The following is a 12,222-nucleotide window of genomic DNA, read 5'->3' as shown; positions in this document are numbered from 1 at the left end:
TTTCATCAAAAAATAGTGGAAAATTATGACATAAATAAATAAAATTTCAAGCTCCCACAAAATTTCTGCCAATTCTTTTTTCTTTACACTCAGCACCTATCGAAAGACACTTTTCAACTTTCGCTTTGGTCTGGAGTAAACTACGAAATAGATAAACCTACAAAACTCATGAAAGGGTATCACCATCTAAGAGAGAAGTGTAGACACTCTGCTGTATGATAATAATAAGAAATAAAAAATCTTTTTTTTAAGTTAACTCATCTGCTGACAATTTTTAACTATTTGGAGAAAGTTTACCACCATTAAAAAACAATTAAAAATTAAAATATTACTTTCAAGAATTTTTAAATATTATTTTTAAGATTTCATTTGAATACAATTTATTTTGCTTCTTTTAATCATGTATGTTTAAAAATACTGAAAACAAACGAATTTTTTTTTTCTATTAAGTAATGAGTTAAACAACAATTAACAAATTTAAAATTTTATTTTCTGGTTTTAAAAAAATAAGTTAAAACTTTTTATCTATGCTTTATTATAAATTTAAGATTAATTTGTTTTTTGAAATTATAAAGTTAAAATTTATCTAAAAAAGCAGTCTTTTTTTTCTAAGGTTAAATATTCATAAAATGGGACAAGTAACTGATATTCTTCATAATTATAGGTAACTTTTATTTCACTTTCTATTAATAGTATTATGAAAACATGGAAGATCAAAATATTTATTCCACTTGAAATTTATTAAAGGTAAAAGTCAGATAAAATTTTAGTTTTCTTATACAACACTATTTAATAAATAAAAATATTTTCATATTAAAATTTTAAAGTTTATGAGCACTAATGAAAAAACCCAATTTTCCCCAGGTTTTTTCAAATAAAACCCAATTTCCCCCAGGTTTTTTCAATAAAACCAGGGGCGGGTCTGGTTTTTACAAACCATGGAAGGAAGAGACAAAAAATTTGAAATATCAAAAATCATTCGTTCACATTAAAATGAAAGAGAAAAGATCTGTTTGCATACTTTTTAAAAAATATTTCATTTATTTTATTAAAATAAAGTATTATAAGAGAATAGTATCAAAGATTTGACTGATGAAGGGAAATCAATGAAAGTGACTCAAAGTATCTACAGCATTTCTTGTTTCAGAGTGAATTTTCAAATGGTAAAAATCATTCTCTCAAAATAGGTTCCACAAACATTTGTACATTTTGAGGAGGTTACGTTCCAACCATCAAGAAATTTGAGTTAAAAAAACCTGCAACAATGGACCTCTTTATGCATAATCACAAATTCTCAGATAATATACAAATTTAATTCCAAAAACAAAATCCTTTAAAATGACTGATAGATTTTTATTATTTTGAAATTTCTTTCAAAACAACTTTTTATTTTAATACATTTTTAGTAAGTATTTCATTCATTTGGACACACCAAACGTACGTATTTGATTTTTATGCATGAATGTATTCAACAAAATTTTAAACTAAACAGAAAACTAGAAACAGGGAGTATTTTTACTTACTACCAGAAACTTTCACTGGTTACCAACATTTTTTCAAATTCTATGAGCCCTGTTCATAATAAAATTAATGAGGATTATTTAAAATAATATTACAGGGTGCGTAGCCAAATTATTCAACAAAAAATAGGCACCTCTTTTCATGTACTCAAAAAATATTTTAAGCACTTTAAAAAATATCATAATTAGGAAGGTTTAGAAAGTTTTTGATATTCAATGGTTTAATCTTCTTTTAACCGTCATGTCAATTAAAAAAAAAAAAAAAAAAAAAACTTCTGGCATTTTTTTTGACAATTGTCAAAAATCATGAAATTTTGAATGGTGTCAAACAAATGGCATTTTCATACGCTACGCACAGATTATACGGTCGAACTAGATGGGGTTGAATTAATTACGAAAACGTTGAATCGAACAATGTGAACTGTGTCTTCTTGCATAATTCGAAGCGAAAATCAACATAGTAAAGGAAAAATCTTGTTTTGAAAAAGGGAAAATTAAGCACTTTTTAAAAACATCCAATGAAAAAAACACCTTTAAGGGCTTTTAAAAAACGAAAATAAGCAGCATTAAAAACCGCTATGCACCCTGTATTATTATCCTTGTATATTTTACATACAGGAATTTATAGGACGAAAAGCGTATGATTTGGCCTAGCTACATAATAAAAATTTATCCAATAGTTCCTCTTGGGTTACTTACTCGAATGGATTACTTTTCTAGGATTTATGTATTTATAAAACATACTCATAACTTTCCCAATTTAGTTGCATGTATTTCTTCATTACATTAGTAACATAAATTATTATAGTTTTTTTTTCATTTTTTATGATGGCGCATTTAGGCTACTTAATAGGCAATGAAAAGTCACATACTTTTTGTGTGTCGTCCTTCCTCTCTTTCAAAATGTCTGTGAGCTTAGTGAGTTTCTCCAGGGCTTCCACCTGTCTCACTATCGACTTTAAATGAGAGCCCATGCCCCGACAGTATGCTTCAAGCATCAAGCCAAAGCGAGTGGCAACAGATGGGTCGTGTATTTCTGATCTGCAATCAACACCACTTCTTACTAACAAGCACAACATTTAATCAACAAAAAGCAGGGTTTTTTTTAAAAAAACATTAAACATACCATAACTGGTCAAATGACCGCTTAAGAACTTTTGGATCGAAAATGCACTTATCATCTTATCATTTTTACACATTTGACTTTTTATAACAATTATATACAGTTAGTATTCTATTATTATTTTTTAAATATTTTGTTGGTTTCGAACAATACGTGTTGTTTACTATTCTATTATAATACTATTTCTACCACATTTGAGCGAGAGAACAATTTATTGCTTTATAAGGATCAGAAATGACGATGTAATGCGTGCTCAGCGTATTGCACTTGATGAGTTGCTCATTTCTGCAAAGACTGTTGCGTAATGAGTTCAATTCGAGTAACTGTGAATTCAAATTTCAAGAAAATTCTTAAAATTTTTGATTAGTATTTTTCTGTAAGAAAAAGTAACAAAAACTAAATGTTTTAGTAAGTAGCATATATTTTATTTGGATAGCTTTACTCCATTTCTAACTGACTGTTAGTTTTCCATTAAACCCAACCCATTTTACCCCACAATAAATTCCAAAAATCTTTAAAGGATAAATCATGTGTTTTCTCTAAAGAGATACCGAACTCTTTAATAATCTATTTAACATTTAATTTACATAACTTTTAATGTTCCATAATAGTTTGAGAAAAACAGTATAAGTGAAATATTTTGTAAATTAAAAAAAAAAAAAATTTTTTTACTTTTGATATTTAAAATTATTTAACAATAAGAAAAAAATGTTTGCGTCTAAGATTTCACAGAAGATAATAATTTCACATAATTTAGACAATTTAAAATTAGATGCTTTATATATATATAGTATCTGCTACATTTTAGATTTTCAAATTCATGACTTTTCAAGACTTTCCATGACTAATTCCAAGAATTTTTCATGACTTAACGAAGTTACTATTTTCTTCGACAAAAACACAACAATAAATTTAAAAAAGCATTATAATAACATTCACTGAAATGATAGGTATAACCAAAACTGCTATACTCTGCATCTTCATATTTATAGATTTTAAATTTTAAAAAAAACAGAGTAAAGAAAGAGTTGAAGCAATAAAATAGCTGAAAAAAATACAAAAGCGATAATTTTTTTTCTTTTTTTCTGCAGAATTACATTCTAAAGATACTTTTCTTGTTCATCGGAAAGGAAAGAAATACTCCTGATTTCTCGGTTCTCATTTCGGAATAAAAAATTTCGTCAATGACTAGCTTGCTTCAGCTAAAATTTTAAATTGATAAAATAAAAATAATACTACAAATTCTGAAATCACAGAAGTTTAAAAGATAATTCACTCTCGAAATGATGCCCTTGCTTTCATTTATAAAAAGAACACCACAATTTTCAAAGAACATGATAAAAACATTTTATATTTTCAAAGAACATGATAAAAACATTTTATATTTTAATAAAACATGACTGTGAGTGGGGATTTTGCTACATATTCAGACATTCAAACAATTGGAGGGAAGGGTAAAATTCATTTTGAAAATTAGATTTTTTGTCAACTTAAATCCATGACTTTCCATGATTTTCTTTAAAAAAATAGTTAAAATCATGACATTTCACGACAAATTTTGTCCAATACCGAAATTTATGACTTTGCAGGTGCCCTGTTTATGTGAAAAATAATGCATTTTAAATAAAATAGCTTATAAATGTATTTGTAACTTTGGAATTTTATTCTATTGCTTAGGGGAGAATTATTTCTTTCTCAAACAGTCCGCTTCATTTTTTTAATAAATTGAAACATTTGTATTCAAAATATGGAACTTTATGTAGCAAAACTGCAATATCTTAACTTCTATTATCTTAAATATTACTACAAATCAAGGTTTCCAGTCACATAGCATTTAATTATTTAACTTAAATTTCATCAAACTGATTGATTCCTGACTTGAATGTTCAGCTTTAACACATATACAAATTGATACTAATACAAATGACTCAATTAATTAAAAATAATTATTGTAAGTTAATATAACTTTCTAATACCTTGTTATTCAATATTCAAAGATACTGAAATAATGATTATTAAACTATTAGACACAATAAACCTTTTAAACACCAAACTGAGCACTCCAATAAATGTTCAGAAGGGGCTTACTTTAAATGCCAAAAGAAGAAGTGACCAATTTTTCTATTTGAAAGTGCTCGTCGAAGTAGAAGTTTGGCTAAATTGTTGTCAAAGTATGATTCATATTTTATCACCTGAAAGTAAAAATACATAATTACTTTTTGACTAACTCAATAATAGAAAAGAAAATGTCTGTGATTCATTTAGAACATAACATACCCCTGTTATATATAATTTTAGGCATAAACTGATAAAAATCCCATCTTATTTCATAACAGACTTGTACAAGTATGTAAAAAGCAAAATGTCCTTGATTTTCAATATTTTATAAACCATAGAAAACCAAAGTTCTTTCCAGAGTAAAAATTTCACAAATATTTTAGAATTTAACTTCAATTCTAATGTGTTAAGACTTAATATCTAAATGTAGAAGAAATACATTAGGGAACCGATTATCTGGAACGATCGGGACTATCGCTATTCCGGATAACTGATTTTCCGGTTTTCTGAATTGCTACAAAAGAAGAAGTGACCAATTTTTCTATTTGAAAGTGCTCGTCGAAGTAGAAGTTTGGCTAAATTGTTGTCAAAGTATGATTCATATTTTATCACCTGAAAGTCAAAATGCATAATTACTTTTTGACTAACTAAATAATAGAAAAGAAAATGTCTGTGATTCATTTAGAACATAACATACCCCTGTTATATATAATTTTAGGCATAAACTGATAAAAATCCCATCTTATTTCATAACAGACTTGTACAAGTATGTAAAAAGCAAAATGTCCTTGATTTTCAATATTTTATAAACCATAGAAAACCAAAGTTCTTTCCAGAGTAAAAATTTCACAAATATTTTAGAATTTAACTTCAATTCTAATGTGTTAAGACTTAATATCTAAATGTAGAAGAAATACATTAGGGAACCGATTATCTGGAACGATCGGGACTATCGCTATTCCGGATAACTGATTTTCCGGTTTTCTGAATTGCTACAAAAAGCCGTTTTTTTTTATTGTTAAACCCAACTGAAAAAAAATAATATTTGGAAATAATCTTAAAAAGAAGAAACAACGATGAAGTAATACACTAATGATTATTTTCAAAATGATGGTAAGGTAAACATCTTCAAAAAAAGAACAAAAAATCCTAAAATCCTATGCGGAAAAAAAATTTTTCAAATGGCGGGAAAATTTATTGAAATTTGTTCCGGTTTTTTGGTTTTCCAATTTCCGGATAACGAGTTCCGTACTGTAGTATCAAAAATTCTAATTTTGTGTTCATCATTACATCGCCAAAACTTTACGTGTGAAACATTTTTTTAAAAAATAATTTATATTGAAAATTTTCATTATTAATTTTATAACAAAAATTTAAACAATTTAAAAATGTTATTATCCCATTGCTCGAAGACCTTCAAAAATAAACTAAAATTGAATTATTTATAAATAAATATTAAAAGTGAATTATTTATTAAATTAGCACTCGTGACAAGAAAAATAAATAAAAATGCCACTTCAGAGGTATGCATGAAAGCACCTAATAATGAATGTTTTCATTGGAATAAATTCTTTTCCTGCTCCCAGAGTTTGAATTATTAACAGGCGTATTTCACACCAATAAAATCTCGGAGGGATATAGCAATTGCCATTTCACTTTTTGAAAAAGTGTTCAAAACATCATAAGCTCTTTCACATTGTTCTTCCTACGGCTTTTGAAATTATATTTGATCATTTCACTGTTTCCTCAAGAGTTTTCTATCAAGATTTGATTTATTCCTTCTCCAACATAATAAATATTTATGTTGTTGTTCATACAGGTTTCTCCACCCTTATTTTATTTTCAATCTTTTCATCTGAATTATGCAACTTTCCCAAAGGGGGAGTTTTTATACTTTTCTTCTTGGAAAAGTTACATTTATAAACTTATTTGCTTTGTTAATGACAATTCTGTTTAATTAATTTTAGACATGGTATAGTAGGCTTTTTAGTGCGTCTCAAAAGAGAGAATTTCTTGATAGTGGTCTCGAGAAATAACACGATATCAAATGATTCTGTAATTTTTATTTTGGGATGAACAGTGTATTATTTTGATGTAACTAGAAAGGACTATTAAATAAATAAAATCGTAATTATTTTAGTCCAATCTATTATGCCTTTGTACAGTCATAGCTGCCAACATACATAGGGAAAAAATCCAATAGATTTTACGAAATATAAATTTCATGCTAAATAATTTACACATAGGGAATTTTAGGGATTTTTATAGTCATTCAAAACCTGCAATATTTTCCAGTCATGATTGGCATTAATATGCTTGAAATGTTGTGCATTATGTTTACTCATAATAGTAATAGGCACTTTATTCATAAAAAATACTTAAGATTTGATTTTCTTAATTTAAAAAGTTGTAGGTCATTTATGTCACACTACAGCTGCACAATGAGGTATTGGCGACGGTCTAGGAAACATCCCTGAGGATGATTCGAAGACATGCCATCACAATTTTGACCCTCTGCGAAGGGGATGCCCCCCCTCCCGCAACTTTGCAACGACCTGCATGCAAAGTCGAGCACTTTACGGTAGAACAATTTAACGAGACCAATACTGCACACCCTAGGTCCCTATGCAGACTAATGAAAGTGGTCACGCACCCGCACTCTGACCGTAGTCAGTGTTGCCTGACTTCGGTAATCTGCTGGAAACTGTGTCTTAACGATCAGTCCAGTGCGGGACTTTAATTTAAAAAGGGAGTTCTGAATAAAAATAATCTGAACATTTTAGGACAAAAAAAAAAAGAGAAAGTTTTAAACTGATTTCTATAAATGAGTCTGGCTTCATTATATACTAGTAATACTTACTTAAATATTCTAGCAAAGCAATAATCAGTATATAAATTCTATTTCAATAGGGAATTTTTTAAAATGTACAAAATCCACTAGACTTGGTAGCTATGTACAGGATTTATGAAGAATATCTTTTTGATACCTGAACTAACTGCAGCAAATATTGTGACATGAGATCATCTGATAAACTTCTATTCAACCATTGGACAGCGTAGTCACGAACCACTTTATCAGCATATTTGCAATCCAACAGTTCCAGAGCCACTTCTGTGGAGACTTGCGGCCAGTCTTTCAGGAGCATGTACATCTGACACACTTCGTCTCTGCTGTTCCATTTCACGGCTTCCAGAACTTTCGGCAGGGAGTCCGGGAGTGCTCTGCACTCCTTACGCAGCCTGTACAGAAATTCTTTCTCTTGCTCCGATATTTCCGAGAGGGGGTCTCTGGCAATGATTTCTTTCAGAGCCTCAAAATCAGCTGGATCTAATGTCTAAAAGATATTCAGAAAATATCAGGGATGTTCTTCCCTTAAAAATGACCAACTTTTTAAGAATAAAACTATAAAAACTTGTAATTATTTTCTAAATGAAGGTAATAAATAAATATGCAATTTATGACTAAAATGATTAAAGATAATTAAAAATTTTATTAATTTTCAGCTTTTACAATCTTTTGAAATTGTATCGTCATAGTCTGTATTATCGTAGAATCGACAGATTGTCTGAAAGCAAATACTTACGCCTTCGACACTATTGTAGACTATATTTAAAATAACAAAATCTACACTCATTTAAAAAATACAGTCAGACCTCGATACAAGGTCAACCGCATATAAGGTCACCCTGCATATAAGGTCACTTTTCCAAAGCCCTGGCTCTCTGAATAGGAATTCTTTGTCACAGATTATTGGATATATGGTCAAGTTTTAAAAATCTTTATCGCTTATAAGGTCATTTTTATCTGAGGCGAGGGGAGCTCTTTTCTAACAAAAGCCTATTTAACTTCCTTACAAGGCAATTACCCCTCTCGAATCCTAGGTAAATGTTGTAGCCAACGAACAAGCTACAATTTCTGAAATTGTTTCACAAGTTGTGGACAGGGAGGACAATGACAGTGATCTTGAGACTGTAGCTATAACCCAAGCGGAAGCCTTCAAGCCAATAAATGTCATACGGAATTTTTTACAAGCCCTGAGGGAGCTGAGGAACATTTTGAGAAGTTACAAAACCTAGAAAACATTGTTCGAAAAATGCAACCAAAAACGAGACAGACCTGCATAAATGATTATTTTAAATGAGGCATGTACACTTTGAGGATATTTGTAAACAGCTTTATTTTAAATTACAATTTTTTTTTAAAATCTAACTTTCTTTAATTTTTTACTAATTCTGTTAAAATTTATTGACTTAAATATTTAATTTATGGCCGGTCATTTTCGTTTGCATTACCATTTTTAAAAAATCATAATGTGTACTATTTACACGATTAATTACGAACTTCTAATGAAACTGTTAAAAGGTCTCCCCGCTTATAAGGTCACTTTTGGCAATGTCCCTTAGGGTGACCTTATATCGAGGTCTGACTATAATTAATTTATCTTAAAATGGAAAATAGAGATAGAAAAAAAATGTAATCATACCAATTTGTCCTCCCGCTCTTCCAGTTTTGAGGCAAAGGATGCATACTTTTCAATCTGCTCCGTGGAGGGGTAAACGACGGGGCTGCCAAATCTTTCGAACTCGAGTTCCAGGCAAGGAGAGTCCTTGTTGGGATTGGATCCCGGCGTGCCGATGGGGTTCAAAAGATCGTTCTCCATGCCTTTCGGCATGCCCCACAAGTGAACGCTGACCCTGTCCGACAGCAGCCTCTCTTTGTAGTCAAAGAGGCTAATGTTCCCAAAGGCTATAGCGTAATGCTCCTCTCTCCTCTTTCTTTTGGATACGGAGCAGACAGAGAGGCAGAGCCTCGCACTCCTCGGGATGTCCGGGAGGAAGATGTCATAATCCAACCACTCTTCCCATTTAGGGTTTGAGAAAACAACCTGAGACGTGTCCTGAGTTGCACACAGAGGCTCAGTTCCATGAAATATTCCTGTTTTAACATAAATCTGTGGGAAAGATCTTTGTTAGTGTTTTATAGCATTTAAAACCCTTTAATTCTTTAGTTACAGAAACCTGCAATCTTCATTGTTTGCACCTGATAAAGATAATATGGTTTAGGGGAAATTAAAGTTTACAGATATTGACAGGGTACATACAGAGATCAGAAGAAGAATTTCAAAGACTATCCAAGGAGTCTAAAATTTTAAGGACTTAAAGTTATCACTTTTACACATACACTTTCCAGTTTCAAATATTTTAATAAATCTTGTTAAAGTACAAATGTTAAAGATTAACATAAAAACCTACCAATCTTATATTTTTAAATTTGAATACATAAGAAAATCTAAGGCATTTCATACAACAACAACAAAAAAATCACAGTAAATTATTAATTAAGTTTGCTTGTAACGTGCAAAATTGAAATTATTTGCTGTTATTTTTTTCTTCTAACTCTTGCAATTCAATTTTTTTTTCTTTTAATGTTTTCTTAAACTATTAGATTTTGACAGCTAAGTCATATAATTTAGTTTCCCTATTTGGACAGCAAATTACGTACTTAGTAAGTTCATTTATGCAACACAATAATCTAAGGAGTTTCTAAGGACTAATTTAGAAATCTAAGTAGTTCCAAGTACTCCTTGGAGACTTTTTTTTTTACAAGGAGTTTCTAAGGAGTATAAGAAGTCTGTATGCACCCTGGATATTGAGTTTTGTAGAACTTTGATTGTATTGTAAAATATCCAATGTAATAAATATTCCTTTTATTTTTCAAGCAGTACATGTACAAATGCTTATAGATTTACTCTACAAGAAGAAGAATCATAAAAGAAATATCCACACAACAATTTTAAGCAAAATAAGATCATTACTTTAGAATTTAACATCTTTTTTCTTACAAAAGTAATTCTGTTTCTCGATAAATAAAGAGTTTTACAATTAAAACTGCAACAAAGCAATTTTTTTCAACAGTTAAAAATTACTTCAAAAATTTTTTTAACAGCATAAATGTTATACATATATATAAGTTCTTTAAATGCTGGAAAAAAATATGTTTAGTCTCAGGTTTTGATCTTTTTAATATTCTACTTTTCTGATTATGTCACCCAACTATTCAGCATTAATAATAGTCAAAATATTATTCTTAGAGACTGTTAATGTTTAACTGATTTTGACCAGAGGTTCACAAATGCAAAAATTGCAACCTGTTTACTAAAACAACATTTGATAAAATTTTATAAATTGCATGTTACAGTGTAAATTGCTTTTAGTATAAAAGTTGGAAATAAAATGGTAAGATATCATACTTGACTTATAAAAATTATTCTGTAATGATTAAAACATTATGAAATGTGTTGTGAGAAAATTGTTTCCATTGAGATTTCAAAATTTAAAAAAAAAAAAAAATTAAATAAATAAAGCAAAAATAACAAATCAGAGAAGAAACATAAAACAATGCATCTTTCTGCAAATTTTGGATACAGGTCATGGGACAAGTGGTAAAATCGTTTTTAAGTTCGTTAACCAACTCATGGAACTAAATTATTTTTGGCATACTAGTTATTAAATTCTCAACTACACTCATTTTTTCAAAAATGTCACCAAAGATAATTTTTTTATTCTGCTACATAAAGATGTTTACAAGTCATTTTGTGCAGATGTTGTTGTGAATGAATGATAATTAAATGATGACTGCAAATCAACAAATTATCTAAAATTTTGAACTAGGCTACGCCAAAAAATAATCCACAAAGTGTGACAGATTTATATCAAAGCAATAGGCAGTTAAGCATGATTACTGTTTGTCTAAGATAGGTACTCTTCCAGACATTCGTCTGGAGCTGTGGCGGTGACTATGGTAACGAGGTATGATTATTTCAAGTGGGGGTGCGGGGTCCCTCTTTAGAACTGGTTTCGGCAAGAGAAAAGGAAACCTCTTCATCGAAGCTACCCTTCCTAAAATACCCTCTTCTTGTTTCCATAGCACTAGACAGCTGCAGGCTTTGTGGCGGGAATAGTACTTATCTTAGACAAACAGTACCCTCAGCTTACGTGCGTCAAACCAAAGCAACAGAATTGTTCTGAACAACAATGTTTTTCGACATTTAAATGAGATTGAATCAACAGAAACAGAAGTATGTATGAAAATGAAACGAGGATAAATCATGTTTAATTTTGTGATCTCACAATCCCCATTGTATCTGCTCTCCAACTGTTGAGAATTTAAATCCCCCAGACAAAAGATTATTCCGTCATTGTTTTAAACTTCCTTGTTTGGTGTATAGGAGAATTTCAAAATTTTGTTCAAACATCTTATAGTACAATTCTTTTAATTGCTCAAAATATAATTTAATTGGTATCAGCTGGACGTAAACAACATTAAAGTGTTCAATACAATGAAAAGCAAAAATGCATTTATGATGGAATTAGGAACATTCTGGACTTTATCAAAAAAAAACGCAATCCTAAATTTTCATGGCTAGTTTTGTTTTTAAATAAAATTTTTTGAAATTTTCGTTTGTTGCAAGATATTTTGCATAAGAACATGTACCACTGCTAAACTGTTCCTGTACCCCT

General features: G+C 29.8%; 1 protein-coding gene across 2 annotated transcripts in view; it reads right to left on the bottom strand.

The window, feature by feature from the left end:
- Positions 1 to 12,222, bottom strand: part of LOC107437416 (phosphatidylinositol 4,5-bisphosphate 3-kinase catalytic subunit alpha isoform) — a 51,800-nt gene that overhangs the window by 23,824 nt on the left and 15,754 nt on the right. For both annotated transcript variants that reach the window (XM_087158372.1, XM_087158373.1), the window contains 4 exons: positions 9,186 to 9,653; positions 7,689 to 8,036; positions 4,732 to 4,835; positions 2,393 to 2,561 (listed from right to left, as the gene is read on the bottom strand). In XM_087158372.1, coding sequence (XP_087014498.1) covers positions 2,393 to 2,561; positions 4,732 to 4,835; positions 7,689 to 8,036; positions 9,186 to 9,653 — 1,089 coding nt within the window. The remainder of the gene's footprint in view (positions 1 to 2,392; positions 2,562 to 4,731; positions 4,836 to 7,688; positions 8,037 to 9,185; positions 9,654 to 12,222) is intronic.

This window comes from Parasteatoda tepidariorum, chromosome 2, assembly GCF_982258835.1.
Source record: "Parasteatoda tepidariorum strain Cologne lab strain chromosome 2, Ptep-v5.0, whole genome shotgun sequence".
Taxonomy (NCBI): domain Eukaryota; kingdom Metazoa; phylum Arthropoda; class Arachnida; order Araneae; family Theridiidae; genus Parasteatoda; species Parasteatoda tepidariorum.
This window is presented reverse-complemented; position numbering and strand designations above follow the sequence as displayed.